This window comes from Accipiter gentilis, chromosome 8 (assembly GCF_929443795.1).
Source record: "Accipiter gentilis chromosome 8, bAccGen1.1, whole genome shotgun sequence".
NCBI classification, from domain to species: domain Eukaryota; kingdom Metazoa; phylum Chordata; class Aves; order Accipitriformes; family Accipitridae; genus Astur; species Astur gentilis.
This window is the reverse complement of record NC_064887.1, coordinates 38,522,336-38,543,600: the sequence shown is the minus strand read 5'-3', so window position 1 is coordinate 38,543,600 and position 21,265 is coordinate 38,522,336. Positions and strand designations below refer to the sequence as shown.

Sequence of the window (21,265 nt, the reverse complement as noted above, 5' to 3'; positions counted from 1 at the left end):
CTGCAATAGTTCACGGCCAAGATGGAGGTTTCCTGGAGGCTGCGCCACTGGACGTTACTCACACCCCAGCATCCCCTCCTGCCTGCTGCAGCACAAGAGCCAGGATACCCTGAAGGTCTGGGAGCTGGTGGGGATGGGGCCACGTGGGGCACTCCCAGACGAGTGTGGCTGTGCCCCATGGCCATCACCCAAAGGCACTGGTGCCAGCGAGTCCCAAGTTCAGCCCTGAAGTGCTCCCCAATGTGCCTGAAATCCGCCGAGCATTGCTCAAGGCCCTTGGAGACCCCCACCTCAGCAACGGGGGTCTGGGGAGCATGGCTTGCCCTGGCCCAGGGCAGCGAGAGCCACTCAGGCACGGGGTGGGAGGGACCACAGGCCGTGGAAACCGGATTTTCCCCTGTAAGGAGATATTCCATCTAACACCCCTCTCCTCCTCCCCGCCTCTGCCTTGCAGCCACTAAATCCTTTCAAGCTGCAGCCAGGGTCGAGGGAGGTGGTGCCGCTCCCAGGCCGGAGAAGCCAGATGCCGGTGGGAACGTGCCAGAAATGGGGCCGGCTGGGAGGGCGATGGACCCAGGGAGGTCTGCGGCACCGGGACCACTGGGGCAGGGACCACTGGGGCAGGGTTGTGCTCGTGGAACAAAGGGTGCCGCGGCTCCAGCTGGAGGGTGTCAGGGTTGGACACGTCTGGCACTGGTGATGGGAGCGCAGGGGGCTGGAACAGGCAAGGGGAGCACACAGGGCTGGCAGCATGGGGGGAGGGGGTGACAGACCCCAGAGGCAGGGGGGTGAGGACACCCCCCCCAGCACTACCCAGCCCCCAGGGGAGCTCCCAGTGCTGGCCCAGTGTGGTACTGGCTGGTGATGATGTACAAGAGAGCTGCATCATACCAAGCAGTGTGGGGTGTCCATGCGCAGGATCCCATGGCTTAAACAACCCCTATTTATTTGTACCAAAGTCTCAGGGTCCCTCAGGATAAAAGCAAGGACAGGGAAAACCCTCAGGAATAGGCCCTGTGCTGGGCCAGGCCTCAGGAACATCTGTGGGACAGTGTCTGTGACAGGGATGAGACACTCCTGGCCACCCCCTGTGCCAGGGGTCCAGAGGGGAGTTGAGCAGCCCCTTATCTGCGGTAACGGTAACGCTTGAAGTGGAACCAGAGCTGGAAGATCCCGTTGGCAAACTGGCAGCGGAAGCCGTGGCGGTGGGAATACTCCCACTCACGGTTGACGATCTTGAAAGCAATGTCCTCATAGGGGGGCCCAGCGTGGAAGCGCAGGATGGCAAAATCCTTGTTGTCCTGGCAGGCCTCCAGGAAGTACTCAGGCGTCGAGCGTTTGTCGATGAGGTCGGGGTAGAAGATGTTGAACTTGTAGCCCTGCACGATCTTGGGTGGGGGGTTGTCAAAGTCGTAGTGGGTCTGGTTGTACTTGTTCCACTCGAAGCCTGTGTGCACCCGGTTGAAGAAGCGGGGCTTGCGGGGCCGGTACTTGTCAGCCCAGAGATAGGCCTTCCCTGTGAGGGGCATTTCCACGCTGAACTGCGCCTCGTCCGCGCCCATGCCCTCTTTGGCCTTACGGAAGAAGATGTCATCAGCGCTCTCAGTGGCATCACCTGTAGGGAGGAGAGGTGATGTCTGGTTCTGCAGTGCCAGCCAGGCCCGGGCTGTGGGGACACTGCTCCCAGGCATGCAGAGGGAAGAAGCAGCAGATGCCAGGCAGGGGATGCAGAGCTGGACATGGAGACGTGCACGCTGCCCTGTGGGCTTCGCGTGGGCACCGGACTGAGTTGTGCTGGCAAACTCATCCAAAACAATCTTCCCACTTATCCGCAGCCCAACCAGCTTGGTGGTGTGGCTGGGAGCGGGGAAGGACCTGACATGGGTCCCCGCAGGGAACACCAATGGTCTAAGCCCCATCTCCCTGCTCTTGACCGGGCCGCAGCACCCTTCACTGCCTGGGGGCATCCCTCCGCCAGGCCAGCTCTGGATGTGTGCTCCAGATCCAGCCCTTACTCACCCTTTTCTGAGGGCAGTGTCCCCTTCCAGCCCTGCACCCCAAACCACATGCACGTCCTCCATGCCAGGCAGGTTGCGAGGCCGGTGGGCGCAGACCTGCCTGTGGGGCTCCTACCTGTGACTTGGAGCTGCTGACGCAGAAGCAGCAACCGATGCGTATCCTCCTCGGCCTCCAGCACGTGGGCATCAAAGGGCAGCTCATTGGTGCCCAGCAGCCGTGGGCTGTACTTCCCCGCGTCGTAGTCGTCCAGGCTCTGCTGGATCAGGTCCTCCTCCATCAGCACGGCTTCCCCCTCTGCCTCTCCTTTGGCCTCCGTGTCCTGCTCAGCTTCTGGCTCCGAGGACGGCCCTGGTTGTACCACAATGCTCTCGTCAGGATCCAGCCTGCAAGGGAGAGAGAAGAAAGAACTGGGATGGGGATGGTACCCTTGTTCTCTGCTCACCTGAGGTCTGTCTATGGAAGGATGGCTGCACAAGGCTGCATTTTCTGTCCCAGGTGCCCCATGGGAGAGGCCCAGATGGCTGCGCTCCCCAAGGAAAGGGCTGCGTACCTGTCGCTGGGGGAGGCCGGTTCCCGCTTGATGATGGGGAAGAGTGGTTCACTTTCCACACCCTGCTCCTGCTTCAACTTGTACAGCTTCTGGCGCAGCACATCCTGGTGCCGCTCCCGCAGCCTGCGAAGACGAGATGAGCCATCAGGTCCCACCCAGCAGAACGACCTCACACCCACAGTGCCCAGAGCTGTGACACCCACCACATCTGGCAGAAATCTGCCTGGTTTTGTATGGTTTTAGGCTGAATAACCCTCCAGTTTGGTTCCCTCTTGGAGACCTCACTGTAAACATCACTGCTGGAGAAGGGATTGAGCGTCCAGCCCTACTTCCCTCTTGGGAGAACCAACGATCTTGGAAAAGGTATAAAACTCCTCCACTGACTGGGGGTTTGTGCTGCTCCAACTCTGCTTACAGAGGGGTCTGCAGTGCCCCTTTCCACAGCCCTGGCCAGGGGACAGTCCCTGCTCTCACCTTGCCCGAGCCATGTAAGCCTTCAGCTGCTGCAACAGGCTCTCCCAGTACCCAATGTCAAGGTTGGGTCCTCCTGCCCGTATCTTGCTCTCGATGCCCTGGTACAGCACTTGGAGCTGGTTGTACGTCTTCCCCTTGAACACAGACTGCACATCTGAGCTGACAGAGGCGTTGACACCATCCCGACGCTCCCCTGAACAGACAGGCAAGGACGGCCGGTCAGTCTCAGCGCTCAGCCTGCCTTCACTAGGCCCTCTTGGGCTGCACCTGACAGCAGAAGGCTGGACCCCAGCAGGGGATGCCTGCCAGATCCACAGCCTCCATCCAGCAGATCCCAGAGAACCCCTTTGAGCCTGAGCGCACACGGCAGACCCTACACCCCGCTTTACCCACTGCTCACACTCCTCTTGACACCCCACACCAGGCTCTGCCCTCCTGCTTACCTGGTCCTCCTTTCCCAGAGGCCTCCAGTTTGCGGAGCTTGGCTATCTCATCCTCTGTGATGATGGTCATGTCTCTCCAGAAGTCCACATTCTTCCCTTGCTCCAGCTCCATGTAAACCTGCAGGCAGGAGCCAAGCAAGACATCAGGCACCAGCTTTGCACCATGGGCAGGGAAGCAGAGCTGAGGGGGGAAAGCCTTGAGCTGCTGCCCCTCAGCCAGTCCCAGCACAGGGGCAGCAGAGCTGGCACCTGGATGTCCTCCACCAGATCCTCCATATCGGAGACAGTCAGGCCGTTCAGGAAGGTGTAGGGCTCGTGCATCTCCACAGCCAGGTCGTCATCCTCCGCACTGATGTACTTGGCCAGAAGGTCAATGGGTTTCGCCCTCCCATCCCGAATCCGGATCTTAGACCTGGGTGAGAGAAGAGAGACAGCGAGTGGTGCCTGCCATCCTCTGCTCCCTGGCAGCCTCGTTCCTGTGAAGCTGCACACCTACCGCAGCTTGGCCTGCTGCAGGTGGAAGTTGTCCTCCTGCTCCTCCCAGGTTTTGAAGTGCTCTGCCTCCTTCTCCCGCTGCAGCATCTCCAGCTCCTGCTCACGCATTGCCTTCTCCCGCTCCCGCTCCAGGCGTAGCTGCTTCACCTGTCCTGGTCGGAGGGATACGTGAGGTGACTGCAGATGGGGCACCCATGCACTACACCCATTTGAGGATGCAGCTGTAACCCAGCTCACTGAGCTGCCTCAGCTCCTGCAATTGGCCCAAAGCTCCCAGGGAGCCAGAAGCCATGTGGAAGGAGAACCAGCATGTGCCAGTGGGCCAGGCTGCTTGCTGCTCACTGCCAGCCCTTTGGAGGCCAGGTGTGTCCTGGTTTCAGCTGGGATAGAGTTAACTGTCTTCCTAGCAGCTGGTACAGTGCTATGTTTTGGGTTCAGTATGCGAAGAATGTTGATAACACTGATGTTTTCAGTTGTTGCTAAGTAATGTTTAGACTATAGTCAAGGATTTTTCAGCTTCTCATGCCCAGCCAGTGAGAAAGCTGGAGGGGCACAAGAAGTTGGCACAGGACACAGCCAGGGCAGCTGACCCAAACTGGCCAACGGCGTATTCCATACCATGGGACATCCCATCTAGTATAGGAACGGGGAAGTGGGGGTGGGGAATCGCCGCTAGGGGACTAGCTGGGTGTCGGTCGGCGGGTGGTGAGCAATTGCCCTGCGCATCATTTGTACATTCCAATCCTTTTATTACTACTGCTGTCATTTTATTAGTGTTATCATTATCATTATTAGTTTCCTCTTTTCTGTTCTATTAAACCGTTCTTATCTCAACCCACGAGTTTTACTTCTTTTTCCCGATTTTCTCCCCCATCCCACTGCATAAGGGGGAGTGAGTGAGCGGCTGCGTGGTGCTTAGTTGCTGGCTGGGGTTTAACCACAACAAGGGGACACAGGCACAATCAAGTGCCTCAGTGCCATGACCTGGCACTTATCCTCCTCAGCACCTCCCGAGCTGGACTCAATCCCAAGAGAAGAGTCTTCTCAACCTAGAATAGCAGAAGTCAGTATACTGTGGTCCCCCCGATCCTACAACCTACCACCACCCCCAGTGAGAACAACAAGGGGACTTCCAGGTGAGCAACTGGGAGAACTGGGCTGTCCACAAGGTTCTCTTGTCAGACTGTGGGATAGAAGAGATATCCGATCCCACCTTCTGCAGCTCCAGGCGATTGTCCTCCTGGATTCGCTTATTCCTCTCCTTCAGGTCCTTCTCATCCAGGTGGCTGATCCCTTTCTTTTCCAGTGCCTGAAATAGAGTGGCCAAGGGAAGCCATGAAACCCAGCAACCTCTACAGCCCCTGTACTGGCCAGCAAATGCCACCACATCCACCTGCTTCTGGTGCTCCAGAGAGCCCTGTTCCTGTTGAAGGTCCCCAAATCCCTTACATCCTCCTCCTGCAGCACCTCAGCAAAACTTGGGCTCAGCCTAGGGAGGCCACCCAACTTGGCGAGCCTTAACACACCAGTAAACACTGCCCAGTACTCAGCCTGCAGCTCCCAGCAGGTCTGGGTCCCTCTCCTGCATCCTGACCCACATCCTCATCCCACATCCCTGGCTAGAGACCCTGGTCTTCAGGAAAAAGGGGGTAAAACCCCACTGAGCTTGTCAGAAACACCCAGCTGCCGCCCTAGACAAGCGCTTTGCGCTCTCACGTGGCTGCTCTAGTGTTACAGAGGTTCCTACCTCAAGCAAATGTGTCCTCCCCCGACACTCCCTGCTCCTCTGTCCTGTTCCAAGGTAGCTGCAGAGGCCTGATCTACTTCAAGCAGCCTCCTACAACACATGGGCACAGAGGAGGGCTCACCTTGCTCCAGATGAAGGTGCCCAGCAGGTTGTTGTCCCCAAAGGGATTGTCGGTGTTGGTGTAACCCATGTACTCCTCTCCCCACCCCATCTTCTCCCGCTTTTTCCTCTCCTTGGCCTCCTTCTTGGCCAGCCGGCGAGCCCGTTTCTCCTCGGGCGTCTCCAAGGCTTTCATGAGCGCAGCCTGCTTCTTCTTCTCCTCCTTCAGCCTTAAGCGCTCCTGGAGGCTCAGCTGCTGCCCCGTCTCCTCCCTGCCCCGGGAGCGCGGCGGGGAGGGAGAGCTGACAGAGGACACAGAAGACTTGGAGCCATCTCTCTTCCTCCATCGCTCTCTACTCCGAGCTCTCCTCTTGTCTCGCTCGCGCTCCGAGCTTGAGCTGGAGGAGCGACCCCGGGACCGTGAGCGGTGCTTCTTCTGGCTTTTATGGTGCTGGTCCCTGCTTTTACTTTTCTTCTTCTTCCATTTCTGTCTCTCATCACCAGAGTCAGAGCTGGGTGGGGGGGAAAACCGATTTTCAGTTAGGAGATGGCTGTGGGCTCCGTGTCGGACAACGAGCGCTCTAGAGCAGCGAGCACGTTTCCTGCTGCAGATATGGCCAGAACCGACCCAGGCCGCAGCCAGAGCCACCAGCAGAGCCGAGCAAGCTCAGAGACGCTCCCAGGTACCACCCCCTCCCCCCAGCTGAACCCCAAACGGGCTGGTTTTGTGTCACCACAACTCTTTCCAAACCACTCACCGGCCCAGGCGTATTCAAGCCTCCCCCTGCCCCCGCTCCACCGCGGCCTCTCCCTGGGGTCCCCCGGCGCCTTCACTTCAGCCCCGCACCGGGGCCAGGAAGAAGGGCCTGGCTTGGCCCGCCCGAGCCCCCGGCCACACCGGGGCCGGTCTCCCCCCCGGGGCCCCGGCACACCGAGACCCGGCTCCCCGCTTCCCCCCCCCACCCCCGACGAGGCCCGGCCGCTCCATGCCCTCTCACCCGGAGCTCGGCTCCCGGCGGCGCCCCCCGCTCCTGCTCCGCCGCCGCCGCTTCTCCCGGCTACCGGAGCGTTCCCGGCCCCGCTCCCGCCGAGGCGAGCGGGACCGCCGCCGCCGGGCCGGGCTGCGCGACCCCGAGCCCATGGGCCCCGACTGCGCTTCCGGCTGCGGCTCCGCCCCGGGGGCCTTCGGCAGCGTCCGGCGCGCAGGGCTGCCCACTCCACTGCCTGACTGCCTGCGCAGGGCTGCCCGCTCCACTGCCTGACTGCCTGCCGGCCTGCCCGCCCCACGGCCCCCCTGCCCACACCCCCACACCCCCGGTCCCTTTTTTCTTCCTTTTCACCCCCAAAAGAGGGTTTGGGCCCGGCCCGAGCGCAGGAGAGAGGAGGCAGAGCCGTCCGGAGTGAGCACAGCACAGACTACAGTATGCTTTATCACAGAGCTGAGGACAGATAGCATCAATTTACAGTTCTCTGGAAAAAAGGTCTCCCCGAAGAGGGAGGGGGGGGGGGGAACCCCTCAAAACAACGAACAAAAAGAACAAAAGCGCTCATGACTTAACACCACCACCCCCACCCCCCCCAAAAGAAGAGAAACGTGACAACACCCACAGGTTGGCATCACATTTCGGCCGCCAGCCCCCCCCCCGACACCCCCCTACTTACATACATTCGTTACATGGTGCACGCACAGAGCGGACACAGAAAATGAGCGGGAATACAAACACCCAATAGAACATACTTAGGTCTAATGTAGACATCAACGGAACGAAAAATCGGACATGATCCCGTACGCCTGAGCCATGGCCTTCTCCTTGCCCTTTTTGGAAAGGGCTGGCGCAGGGTGATGGGAATGAGAGAAGGGGGAACGCCGGGCTGTGCGGGGCTGGGGGAGCCCAGGGTGATGGAGCCCACGCAAACGCCGCTGTGCCTGTGCCAGCCCTGTGCCAAGACCTACGAGCGCCCTGGCTTCACTAAAAAACTTCCCAAAGAGCAATTGTGGCACAGGCGGCCGAGCCGCTCGCTGCAGAGGTAACAGCGGCCAAAAGCTGGATCCCTTGGTTGAGCACTTGGGGCTCTCTATCCCAGCTCCTCGGTTTGCCCCACGCCTCTGCTCTACACCTGCCTGCGAAGGGAAGAGCCTTTACAGGAGCTCGATGGCGAGCACGGAGAGATATACGCCAGTTTTCTCTTACCAAATCCATACCTGGCAGGCAGCAGCCACCTGCAATTTGGCAAGAGCCTGAGCCAAAAGCTCGCCAGCAGCCTCAGCACCAGGCAATGCTCAGGGCACGTCCCACAGAGCTGAGAGTCCCAGCTGGGATGATGGGGAGTGGTGGCAAACAGAGCTATATGGGAACTGGCTATCTCGCAGGGCTGCTCTGCTCAAATCTTGGAGGAGTAAAAGAAACACAGTTCTTCCTTTTAACGATGGAGAGAGCAGGGGGTTACACCAGGGACAGCACCTGCCAGCGAGCTGCTGCTGGGTCACTAGAGAAAGCCCTGACAGAAAAAGTGCAGGCAACTTATGTCCCAGATGAGCTAGAAGTACAGCTGGAGGGACATTCAGACCAAAGACAGGTGGTGGTTCTCTTCCGCAAAAAAGGGCCGATCCTCTTTCCTGTGGGCAAGACCTAGTCCTGCCCTCCTCTGACTGCACGTCCTGCAATGGCAGCATTGACAGCGCTTGGGAAACGCTCCAGAGCTCCCCGACGCTCTCATGCTGCAGTGCAGTGCAGAGAGGTGGGCTAAGAGTAAGCTTTGAACTCCAAGGTCCTTTTAGCCTCCATGGGAAGCGGAAACTGAGCAGCTTTCCAGGACCGAGCTAACCGGACAGTAGGTGAGATACAGCAGAGACTGTGTGTGAGCCTGGAAAGGGGCAGTTTCCATTTCAGATCAGCATCTCCCTAAAGGAAGGTTCCTCCTGTCCCGTCACGTTGACGAAGTTGCTCCTTTGCGTGTTCTCTCACAGGACCAGCCCTCTGTGTCCAGAGCTGCTCGCTCCAAAAGGTTCAGTGTTACACAACTGCACCAGGATTGTCTCAAAAAGCCCAAATGCTTGAGGAAAAGATGGTGCTCGGAATGAACATGCTGCAAAAGGTCAGGGTTCCCCCACATCTCTTAGGACCAAGAGCAGCTCCAGATTGCAAAGTTCATTCACTGTGATACTCCGTAAAGGTGGGGCTCAGATGTTCCCTGCACAGTAGCTAAGCAGCTTTAGAGACCCCCAAAAAATGAGGGGAAGGAATAAAGTCTCTATCAATGATGCTGAAACCAACTTAAACAAGATGCTTGATTTCAGTTGGCTGGAAGGTCCCAATGAGGCTAAACCCACCAGCCCATGAACAAGGTGGTACCAGGGCAGCTGGGCATCCGGCCAGACAGCCTGAGCCCAACGTCCCAGGTTCCTCCCAAGAGCTACATTCCTCCAGCGCAGCACCCAAGAGCAACATCTGAAGGTGCAGAAGGGATGAGGCTCCCTCTGGCCTCTCTATGCACGGTATCATGCTTCTGGAGGGGGAAGGAAAAAAAAAAAAAGGCTGAATTTTTAGCATTTTGAAGCCTCTTGCCTTCAGCCCAGAGGCAGGTTAGTCTGTAGGTATTGCACTCCTCCCATCTCCCCTCCAGCAACCTACTGAGCCCCCCCCGTAGCACTGCCCACGCAGCCTGCGGAGCCCAGACGGGACTGGCACAAGCAGATGGAGTGGGTTAGGAGCCGTTTCCCAGCCTACTGCAGGGGCTGTCATGGAGCAATGCTACTAGTTGGGTGAACGAACCGTCAAGTAGTGACTGAAAGGGGAGAGTTTCTTGAAAAACTTTTGATAGATTATTTGGTAAATACATGAATGCATCTAATGGCAGCAGCTTGCAAGATCCCCAGCCTGTGCTCTTGAGAGCAGCACACCTTACAGCCTTCAGCATCTGCAGGCAAGGAGGGGAAGTCTGGGTCCTGTACTTCCAGGCAAGAAAACATCAGTTCATGAAGATCCTCACCAGGTTCAGCGTACTGTGGAGGGGAAGAGCTTCCCACCAGCCCAGTTAACCTTCTGGGACCCAAATTAACCCATCCCAAGTGCTGCTGTGAAGACAGACTGGGGGGACTGAGCCCCAAGAGAAGGGTCCCGCCTCTCCACTCCTCTACAAGGAATCCCAAGGACAGGCTTAAGATTGTAATGAGAATAAAGAGATTTTGACCCTCTTTCTCAAGTGAGGCTCATAAAGCACATGAATAAGACCTGGCTCCCTCTGGTCTCAAGGATTTCCTTTCTTCTCTCTGGGAGATGAGGATGGGATTGCTACAGTTCAAGACAATGCTATGGTGTGTGCCCTGCTGACAGATGGATGAGCCTAGTCTGAACACCACCCAGTGACACCAAATCCTCACACATAAAGCCTGCAGCCCTCAAAAAGCAAACCAATCTCAGACATCCAAAGCAGCGATTTCCAATAACAGATGTTACCACAGGCAACATCGCAGTCACCCAACGTTTTGTCCAACAGAGTCCGTGAACACAACACCGCCTGGCACAATTAGGTGGCAGAGCCAGGCTTCTGTTTCTGCCTCCAGTGTGTGCGGACGTGCACATGCCTCCCTGACTGCCCTGAGGTACGGAGGATACATGTGAACCCAATGTTCGTGACCCCCGAGTACCGGGCGTCGGATACACCCATGAGCATGCGAGGTGCTAAGTGGCTCCAGTAGGATGTAGTGTCCGGACAAGCGACACCTGGGGCCAGGCAGACTGGGGAACTCACACTCCAGCACGGCCGGTCCCTGGAGGTGCACAGTTCTCATCTGTCCATGCCTGTGTGTCTGGAGCAGGCGGCGGTACTGCAGCCGGTAAGATGAAGCGTGGACTCCAAGCACAGAGGGACGGGGTGACGCAGCAGCGCAGCACATGGTGAAGGCAGAACCCATTGCGATGTCCGGAGGAGAGCCGACGTGACCACGTCACTGGCGCCAGGAATCATTTGCTTCCCCCGCACAGTGTTACAGACCAAGAGAGGTCACTAGCAATTTTTGAATCCAAGTAAATTGGCATGGCTACTTTGGACTACTGTAACATGGGAGCAATTCTATTCAATGGCCTTTAATACATTGCATTTACATAGCACCTTTCATCCCAGGGTTTAAGTGCTTTAACGGAAGTGGGTACTGTACACCCATTAGCACGGGGGAAACCGAGGCACAGAGTGGTTAAGTGACTTGCCTTAGGTCACTCGGCAAAACCGTGGCAGAGTCTGGACAGCCTTAAACCTCCTGACTCCATCAGTTGGTTAGACCACGCTGCTGCCTCAAATGAAGCCACTCCGGTCCCTGCCCTCCCCAGCAACGTGTTCCTACCAATTCTCCAGTGAGGTCTCACACTCCTTTCTGATGCACAAATATATGACAACCAAAAAAAAAAAAGTGCAGTAAACTAAATGTTTAAAAAAGCACATTTGTGCTGTCTCTGTGCAAAGATAAAAGAAATAAATACATGATCAAAAAATTAAAAAGGTTCACAGTATCACACATGGATAGGTAGCTACGGTAGTGCACATCTGGAAAACACTGTGTTACTACCCAGGATTCTCTACACCCAGCTGGATGTCTCCGTTGGGAGCTGCAGGTGAGCGGGTGGTTTCTTTGCTGCCCATGTCTGGGATAAGTAGAAATACATGGTTATAGTTTTGCTCCGTTCTGAAATGCAGTGCCCGGGATCCTGCAGTGCAGCAGTACTGGTGTCAGCAAGCTCTTCCCCATCCCACTGGAACGGCTGCATCAACGAAAAGGGAACACATCGACCTGCAGAGGGAATCGCTGCTCTCTGGGGCTTCTGTGTCTGCATAGAGATTACTGCAAGAGGCAGAGAAAAGAGTCAACACCCAAGCATCTGCCCTGCACTCAGTTAGGTCTGAGCCCAGCCAATTCCCCAGAATCAAGACAAGCGTGACGAGAGAAGGCCGTTTTGCATCCTCCAGTAACAACAACACGACTGGAGAACTTCAGCTCCCCAAAGCTTTCACTGCACCAAACAATTCAGAACAAGCCACAACCCTTGCTGAGCAGACCATGTCTCTGCCAGCACAGGAGATCTTGCCTGCTGCCACAGAGCTGAAACGAGATGCAGCAGGGCTCTGCCGCAGCCATGCAAGAGCCCCACGCTGCGCAGAGGCCACAGCAGCTCCCTCTGCAAGGTCAGCTTGCAGAGGGAGCGCAAGCTCCGACCTCGACCCACCGGGCACCCGGCACACGTTTCTTGTACACTTACTGTATCGCTCTCCTCATCGGAGACAGAGTGGAGTTGAGCGCTATAGTGGAGCGGGGAGTAAACCCAACTCCTCTCGTCTGTCGGCTGCCAGAGTGGCCAGAGACGGCGGGGAGAATGCAAGGAGAGCAGCAGCAGAGCAGGGAGCAAAGGAGAGAAGAGGAAAAAAATAAAAGGAGAAAATAAAAAGAGTAGGAAACAATACAGTAAAGAACAGCTGTCCACCTGGAGGGAGAGAACTGAGCTCAGTGCCAGCTCTCAGCAGAGGAGCCTTCCTCATCCTCAGTATATACCTGCTCCCTACCAGGTGGGACATGGGACAGCCTGCCAGCAGCTGACATTGGACCCTGCTCCAGCTGCAGTGGGGATGGCACAACCTCTCCTCTTGCAGGGACTGATTTTTAGAGCTTTTGAGATGCCAGGGAAACTTCAGCTCCCTGCCACAGCATAACCCTGGCTCCAGAGAAACTGAGACACGTGGGGAGTGACTTACCTAAGGGCAATGACAGAGCTCTTCGTTCCTGCTACCCACTCCCAGCTCTCAACCTCCTGTTTCCTGAGCCCTGTCCATGCTACAAGCTGGCATCTCTGGTGTCCAGGAGGGCTTTTACAGTGAAACCTGATCTGGTTTGCTGTGCTTTCCCCCTTCCCTGCAGGCCAAGCAAGGCAGCAGATGGCTGGGTTAGACCATGGTGTATGGGGGCCACAGAAAGGAAACAGTTATCGCTGAGAGTCTTGGAGACAGTGGGGTGATGGGAACAAGTACGACAAAGGACGCAAAACACAACTGGATCTTGGAAAGAATGAAGGGGAAGGGGACGTGCGTCGAGGGTGCTGGTTATCACAGCACTGGGCATTGGTGTGACAAAGCACACTTCTGCTGCCAACACAGCACAGAGAAGCCTGGGCAGATTCAAGGGCTGGTGTCTGCTGCCAGTGTTCCCAGAGGGGACCCACTTCCACTGCAAACAGGCTCTTTTGGCTCCAGAGGTGCTCCCAGAGAGAGGTAACTGCCCCCTTTGACTCAGCCTGGGGTTTGCAAAGGAAGAGAAGTAGAACTGGGTAATTGGAAGAAGCCTGGGAGGGGTTCCCAGCCTGGGAATCAAAGTGTAACAGTCTACAATGTACAAGAAACTACAAGAAGCCAGAGGAGCTTTGAAGCACTGGGCTCTGCATGCTGAACCCCATCAATAATTGCAGATACATTAGCAGAGACTGCTAGGAGGAAGGAGGGAAGAGAAACCCTTGCCTGGAGCTTCCTACAGGGCTCTGTAGGTGCAGGAAAGCTCAACACTGCATAAAGTCTGTCCCACATCCTGTTTTTCATCCATCCTGACTGAACCACATGCTCCAGCCAGCCTCTTTCAGGGCCTTTTAGGAGCTCAGATGCATGCAGGGAGCTGCAAAACCAAGGGGAGATAAAGGAGCATCACGTGCTTGGTATCAACCCTCCAAGTGCTGAGGCAGCCAAACCCAGCCAAGGGGGCAGGAGGAGCTGCCGAGAGGGGTTGCCCCTTTGCCCACATAGGTGCAAGCACTCTCCTCGTGCCATCAGCCAAGGCCAGGAGCACAACGTTACTGCCCCTGCTTCCCCCTGCACCCTGCCTGATGTCCTCTCCACTGCTCCCCTGCCTGGTACCAAAAAGGCAGGTGTTGGGAGGACCACGCTATACAAATACTTGTGCCGAGGCTCTGATAGCACTGCTGTTACCCTCTGAGGACATCAGCTCTCCCAAAGCCTGCAAGGGAAATACTAAAACCCAGAGCAGTCTGAGCTCTGGATTCAGCCCCTAAATGCTCAACTGCCTCCCTGCATCTTTCAGAAAGGAAAGGAAAAACCTCACTGCTCACAGAGAAACCTGCAGTGAGGAGGGAGCACATCAGTGATGTTGAGAAGGGCTGGAGAGCAGAAACCATCCCTAACCCAGCAGCAACTCCTAACTCATTTGGCTTTACGAGCTGCCCGCTATCCCAGCCACCAGAAAGACGAGCAGACACAGGCCTAAAAGGTTATATTTGCAACTGGATTTTTAGCAGCTTCAAAACACCTTAAAGGTCTCTTTGGAATGCCACCTGGCTTCCTGGGCCAAGGGAGCCAAGCCTAACATTACCTACAAAGGCTCAGGTGGCTCTCTGGCCAGGTATGGTGCTTGCAAGTTTGTCCAAGGGCTGGGTGATACTGCAGCTCATCCCATGGCAGGAGCTGTGTCACCAGCCTGCAAAAAAGCAAGGCAGAGCACGTGTTTCTGCAAGATCCTACAGGGAGATCCATTTGTGTGATTTCAATACATTTCCCTGGTTTCTGCTGGGCTGGTTCCTAACGGCCACAGAATACAGAGCCACAGCATCCAAGGGAAATGGGAGTGCTGGCCCCAGTGTTTCAAAGCTGCAGCTCTGCTCCCCTACATGCTAGCATGTTCACTTACAATCCCAGAGGAAAGCGAGGTGGTTCGGAGTCTGCGCTGGCGGGGAGAGTAAATCCAGTACCTCCCATCTGTGAACTGGATGGCCCCAGGGCAAGTGAAGTGAGAAAGGAAACAGGAAAAAAGGATGATGTGAAAGAGGATGAAAGAGAAAGCAAAAAACAAGGGGTTGGGCAACTCCAGGCCTGAATGGATCAGCAGGCAGGAAAGCTGTGCGTGGGAAGAAGAGCAGCGCCCATGCCCTGCTACAATCTGTGTACTTTTATTCCCCTGTGGGTGAACAGGAGAATAAAGTGCTCTCCTTTCAGGAGCAGACTTCTAAAGATCAGATCACAGACCCCTGGGACTTGACAAATCATCCTCTGTACACAGCATCCCTTCACCAACCGTCGTCCCTGGAGCACTCCTGCAAGAGAGCAGCTGTGGTCCAAGCCCCACTGCACTCTGGTGCAGCCTCACTTGGGCTTCAGCTCAAGTGGTTTTCCAAGGAGAGCACCTGTGGGAGACCAAATCAGCTCTTCCCTTCATCCCAGCAGTGACAAACACCCCACAGCACACGACACACATTTAATGCAAAACTCAAGGACTTAGATGAAGTATGAAATGCTGATGAGCAGTCAGTCACACTCTCTGTGAGCACGCACTGCACACAGATGGTTTCCTCCGGAGAGAGACGTGCCCCTCAAGTTGGGGGGAGTCCATATGCCCAGGGACAGGGAGGAAGAGGAGCTGACCCTTGCTAGAAGACACTTGCTAGTGGAGCAGGCAGTATCTGCAGGCAGCTTGCACACAGCTGCCATCCACAGGCAAAGAAAGAGCAGCCAGTGTTAGAGGGAGCTGTTTGCATTTTGAACAGCATGCATAAAAACCCAAACAGACAAGCTTTTAAAATGGAGCTGATTCCTTCCACAGCTCCCACGAGCCTCGGAATGACTCGGCAACGAGTGAGCAGCTCTGCAGAAGAGTCATGCAAGCACAGGGAAAGGCAAATGTTGCCATTTTTAGGTTAGCCTGAAGGAGCTCATCACAAGGGCTCAGCTCATCTCCATCACCATATAACCGAGAGCAATGAGTCGGAGGAAGGAGGAGCTGGGCACCTCTTTTAATGAGAAAGCTCCAGTACCCGGGCATAGGGGAGAGCTCTTAGGGGCCAGACTCTCAGCTTTGCTCTGGGAATCCAGGGGGCAGGTACATGTTGCCAAACACTCTCCTCTGGTCTGCAGAAGCTGCTCAGACATTGCAAGAGCTGACTGAGGAACACAGCGCCAGGCTCCACAGCACTCTGCTGCCAACCAGCAACCACCTCACTTACTCCCTGTCTCAGCACTAGATTTCCACTGCATCACCTAATGCATCTGCCTGCAGGGAAAGGAAAAGCCAGAGTTCACCAGAGCCCGAGGTCAGCCCCACCGCAACCACCTCCGTTCTGGCTCTAGGCCACTGCAGCACATTTGTGTTCAGGAAAGCAGCCAGGCTCTCTGGCTGAGGAAGGCAGAACCTCTCAGTTGCAACTACGTTCACCTTGGCTTGTCCTGGGAGTGAACATGCTGGCCTAGATAAGCCCTTCAGCGCTTGTGCTTGGAAGTAGAGCAGCACGCCTACGGTTACATCCACAGCAGCAGTGCCACCCATTTGAGCCCCAATGGATGCTGTTTTGAGTTCTTCAAGGGTTAATCCAGTTTCCTGTATTCAAAAATGCTTGAGGTGCTCAACACGAAGACGGCATTGGGCAGACACTGCCCTACACCCGACTGCCTGAAATTGAGACTGTTACAGCCTCAGCTAACCTTCCCGATCACACCCCTAATGAGCCAGGCAGAGAAGGTATCTTACAAAGTATATGTCTGTGACTGGCACGTCATCTTCATCCGAGGCCTGGCTGGCTGGTTCGGAGGCCTGGCTGGCTGTCTCCACCTCTATTGTAGCTGTGGATGTTACAATGGCACAGGCTGAAGAAGCTGCCTCTCTGGAGGGGGGAAGAAATGACAGAGTCTAGTCACTGCGATCAGAAAAGAAGCAAGCAAGACTGTATGATTTATTACAGAAGAGCTGAAGAAGCTCCGCTGTCACATCCAGAAAGACCAAGTCAGGTCAGAAGTAACAGCGCTCAGCTTCACTGAACTGTCTGGGAGAGCACCTATCTCTCCAGGAAAGCTGCTGCCCTACAAAGTCTGCCTCCAGCCCAAGCTGCCACAGACCAAACGACACTGGGTCGGCTCTGCAAAGCTGCCCAATGCTCTGAAACACTCACTCTTTGTCATCTTCTTCAGGAGCTACGATCTCAACATCACACTTGGGCTCCAGCTCGACACTGATCTGCTGAAGCTCCTCCTCAACCCGCACCTCCTCGTGGGACCTGGAAACCAAAGAGAGACAGGCCCAAAGGCTCAGCTGGACACTAGTTACGCACAGTCCCCAATCCTAGGTCAGCCTGACTCAGTCCTGAGTCAGCCCAGCCTCTCACAACGCAACCTCCCACAGGATTGAGCTGTGTTGGTCCTCCCTGGCATGCGGCTGCCTGCTGCCAGCCACTCATGGCACTGAGCTCCCAGCACAGACCGAGCTGTTGATTTTGGCTCAGAGGGAACCATCAGACCTCCCAGGATTGAGGATTTTGATACCAAAACTCCCAGGCAAAAGACTCATTCCTGTCAGATTGCAGTGTTCAAGACTAACGAAGTCGGAAAAGAGGACAAGAGGAAAGGGATTAATTAGCCAGTGCTGCAGAAAAGATGGGCAATGTCAAATGGAGTACGGGAGGAAAGAGGAGAATTGGCCTCCAGGGAAAACCTGTGTCCAGAGTTAGCCCAGTGTTATGTATCAACCGCACAAGGGCCAAAGCCTCCGACCTATTCCAAGACTCCCAGTGCACCAAAGCTGCTCAAGCACGCGCCAGGGTTAACATCAGATTTATCTGCACGCTCGGGAGCTGTTTGTGACAGTCTTCAATTTAACACCTCATGCTATTAAAATAATTGCTTGTGCTAGTGGGGCTGGCTCCATAGTCCTCATGGGAAGGAGGAGCAGGTGCTTGCCAAGCCAAGGGCACAGCCTTGGGGAAGGGACTAGCTCCGGGCTCACCAGCAGAACCGTCCTGCTCTGTGCTGTCCCTGGCTGGGAGCTGGAGCCAGCAGGCGGCAGTCCTGTCCAGCTCGGTGCTGGGGAACTTGCTCCTCTCCTCTCTCTCTTCCTCGCAGGGGTGGATCTCAGAAACCCGGGAGGAATTCCCCAGCAGATTAGAATAATCAGAGGTGTGACTCGTTCTTGAGCAAATTGGATAAGGTCTTTTTCATTTCAGCTCAGGAATGTAAATTCACACTTTAACTTTGTTCTTGCACTGGCTTTCACCAGGGGATCACAGAGTGCTCTACAAATACACAGGTCTATGCTCCCCTAGAAAGGGCACACTGGGACACCCGCACCAGAAATGGAGAAACTAGGCAAAAAATAGCAAAGGCCACACTTGTGTGGGATGGTCGTAGCTGTAGCAAATCTGTGACAGACAGATCTACTTCTGACCAAGACGCTAAGCTCCCCCGTATGGTCCAGGGACAGAAACTTCCGATTCACCTGACCTATTTTTGGATGAGCAGCAATTCTACATCCTACAGCATCCTACAGCAATTCCCTCCATTACACACCAAGGGACTCCAGAGTAACTTGGGTGAAGTCACTGCATTTTGCCAAACGGGTCCCACCACTGATGCCCGAGTTTGCTGAAATTGGGGACTTAATTTCAGACAATGGATTCTGCAGGAGATGAGGTGCTTTGCAGGTCCCTGACACTCCAACAGGTGCTGCAAATCAACAGCAAGTAGGTCCTCACCCTCCAGTGACAGGAATTTACCAAGATTTAGTGACATGCAGCATCCAGAGGTATTTCGTTAAGAAACACCACAGAAAGGGATTTTTTCACAGTGTATGTGGTCTGAAACTCAGCAAATCACTAAAAGCTAGGAATGAGGGGAGATATCTCTAAGACAGTGCAAACCCTCATCTTCTGAAGTCCTTGCCTTCCTCTGAAGCACCAAACACTGACTGCAGGGAGAGAGGACATCAGCCTGTCCAGCAGCTCCTCTGGCTACGGCACATCCCAAGACAGAGTCTCTGATGCACATTTCAAAGTCTGCACCTACTACACTTACAAGATGTCCTGGAAAGCTAGGGCAGAGTCAGCAGCAAATGCAGGGTCCTCATGCAGATCCTGCTGACACAGGCAATGGGGTCATTTCGACTGGTGCAAAAATATGCAAGATAATTATATGATATGAGCCTCTAAATCCAGACATCCCTATGCAGTAGGAGATTTTTGTCCTACCTCGCCCTTGGCTCTGAGCCACCTGTCACCACAGGAGGGAAAAAAACCCACCCTCAAAGTACCTGAGTTTCTGAAAACACTGGAAGCTACTTCTCTGGGGACTAAGGGTGCTCAATGCCTTACAAAGTCAAAGCCCTTTCCCATATTCACAGCCACCACACCCAGGTGGCAGGCAGATGCACAGAGGAGGAATGTTCCTGCTATTAAGGCTTGCTTACCCAGAGGGAGATGTAAACAACCTTCCTTGATTCTGGTGCTGGTTGGGTGGGTAACTTTGGACAACTTGATTGTCCCCTTTCCCATCAAGTAATGGGGTACTATTTAAGATTCCTTGCAAGGCAAGGCAAGATCTGCTTGTAAGGAAAATTCTGTGTAAGAAATGGGTATAATTTGATTCCAAGAAGAAGCTCATCACCCTGCAGAGGACCACCATGCCAAAATCTCGGGGCTGGCAAGACTCACATTCAGCCCTCCAAGAGACCTTTGCACAGGGACAAACGTGAGGTCTCTGTGCAGCAGTGCAAATAGAGATGAGACACTTTTCTCACCTGCCATCCTGCCCTGAGGAGTGTGTGCGCCTCCTGCGGAAAGAAACCAGAATAGTAGAATTTGAGGAGCCATTTAACACAGAAATCCTACACTGCCCCCAAATCTAACTCCCCACCACATGAGGGTAATGTTCTACTTAACAGCTGACACTTCTCCCAGCAATAATTAATCCCATCAAAGCCATGTCTGCTTGCTCCCAGGAGAGATTTAATTAAAATTGGTCATTAGCATTCCAGAGCATAGGGCAGCCTGCTGAGATCTGCAGCACAAAGAGGAATGGCAGCCGCTTGACTCCGGTGGGAGCAGGGGACAAGTGCCGTCCTCACCTGTACCTGGGTTGCTCAGAGGTCTCCGAAGGGGATCGCTCAGGAACAGAGAGAGATGTTGAAGATAGTGTCGTGGCTATGGAGGCTGTGGTAGCTTCTTCAAAGGAAGGTGGTGTGCAAGGTAGCAGGTCTGGCCTGCCTGCTGGCCCAGAGAGGAGGACAGGAAAGATACAGAAAGAACAAGATGAGTAGGTCAAACACCAACACCTTACCTACACCAGCCCTGTGTGAGACTGTTCCACCATCAGCTTGCATACCCTTACTGGGACTGGTCACTTAAAACCACAAACGGGCAAGAAGTTTAGCTGGGTTTGTGAATGCAACAGCTTCTCCCAAGACATCCTCTAGAGTGAGCCAGTAAGCACCATTTCCAGCATGACAGACAGACACTACAGGAAACATAATGCCAATGGAGACATCTCACTGGTAACCAAAGCTGGATTAAAGGCTTGGATCATCAGAGATAAATATCCAAGTGAATTAAGAGATGAATCAAGTGCTCACTGCTTTGCATGGGTAGAAATCTAACACCTATGCACTTGAGGAGCCTGTTCTTCACCACTCATCTGTAAATCCCAAATGGAAGTGATGAAAAGGTGGCACAGAACCAGGCCATTCATCTTTAAATGGCAAGATCTTGCCCCTTGTAACTGTCCAAACACTGTCATTAGAGTCCTGTGGTTCCCAGTCTGCCCCCCCCACCTTTTTTTTTAAAGGGTGGAAAATTCAACTTTCTGATTGCTTTTGGGCTATGGCTGCTGGTGCCAGTTGGCAGCGGCTGCCTTGCAACAGTGACGCAAGCAACCATTTTTACTGCAGAACCACATAGCGCTGTAAAGAAGGGATTTGGTCGTCTTCGATGGAGAGGTGTTACTTCCCCAGTCAACTAACTGCTGGTGCTGTGACAAAGCAATATACTCTTACCTTCTCCCCTGTCCTGGTTAAGTTTAGCACCTGCAAAGCACAGCAAGACATGCAATGAAGAGCTATCCATCAAGGAAGACGTGGTCAGTGCACAGTGGGGAACTTGACGAGAACAGGGGAGGATCCTAAGAAACTGCTAGGAAAGAGAGGGTAATCACACAGCCATCAGCCACCAAAAGAGACCACTACCTTCATCATCAAGTGTGGGGTAACTCCTGGCCGCACGAAGATCATACTGTGTTTCGTCCTTTTCAGAGGGAAGCTGGCTAGCTGAGAATGCAGCTGTTGGACCAGCCGTCTTGACAGCTAGCAAGGCACTACGCCCTTTCTTTGAGGGAGATGACTTCAGAGCTGGATGAGAAGAGTGAAAGAGAAGATGAAATTACCAGCACCGACTACTGTCACACCAAAGGCACTTTCCCTTTCATAAGGAGAGGGAATTTCCCTCTGCCCTCTGACACACACACATGCTCTCCAAGTGTCGACTCCAAAGGGCTGAGCCTGAGTCAGGCTGCAGGGAGGGCTCCTGGGTGGGAGTCTGAGCAGATCAAAGTAAGCCATGACAACCTGAGAGCTTTGCAGTTCCCCAGGTTTGCTCTATGTTACAGTGGAAAAGCCGCCTCAGACTCTGGCCCAGAAACTCTCCACAT

At 54.7% G+C, this 21,265-nt stretch overlaps 2 protein-coding genes across 13 annotated transcripts in view; both read right to left on the bottom strand.

Annotated features, from left to right (window-relative positions):
* Positions 1–929: 929 nt before the first annotated feature.
* Positions 930–7,006, bottom strand: CACTIN (cactin, spliceosome C complex subunit). Of its 2 annotated transcripts, none has more exons than XM_049808694.1 (10): positions 6,826–7,006; positions 5,850–6,339; positions 5,195–5,290; positions 3,983–4,128; positions 3,736–3,898; positions 3,487–3,604; positions 3,044–3,236; positions 2,570–2,692; positions 2,134–2,426; positions 930–1,615 (listed from the first exon to the last, which is right to left on the bottom strand). In XM_049808694.1, exons 1-10 carry the CDS (start codon positions 6,966–6,968, stop codon positions 1,125–1,127), a joined length of 2,256 nt encoding a protein of 751 aa, XP_049664651.1. In that variant the 5' UTR covers positions 6,969–7,006; the 3' UTR covers positions 930–1,124. The 2 variants fall into 2 exon arrangements, with proteins under 2 accessions (XP_049664651.1, XP_049664653.1); XM_049808696.1 differs by having other exon boundaries at positions 2,134–2,402.
* A 222-nt stretch (positions 7,007–7,228) lies between these two features.
* PIP5K1C (phosphatidylinositol-4-phosphate 5-kinase type 1 gamma) overlaps positions 7,229–21,265 on the bottom strand; it is a 50,533-nt gene continuing 36,496 nt past the window's right edge. For 2 of the 11 annotated variants that reach the window (XM_049808699.1, XM_049808709.1), the window contains 9 exons: positions 20,805–20,966; positions 20,616–20,645; positions 19,692–19,833; positions 19,365–19,397; positions 16,750–16,854; positions 16,332–16,464; positions 14,502–14,576; positions 12,079–12,162; positions 7,229–11,663 (listed from right to left, as the gene is read on the bottom strand). In XM_049808699.1, the coding sequence (XP_049664656.1) occupies positions 11,661–11,663; positions 12,079–12,162; positions 14,502–14,576; positions 16,332–16,464; positions 16,750–16,854; positions 19,365–19,397; positions 19,692–19,833; positions 20,616–20,645; positions 20,805–20,966 (767 nt within the window). In that variant the 3' untranslated portion in view covers positions 7,229–11,660. The other 9 variants (XM_049808701.1, XM_049808700.1, XM_049808704.1 and 6 more) reach the window with 9 other exon arrangements.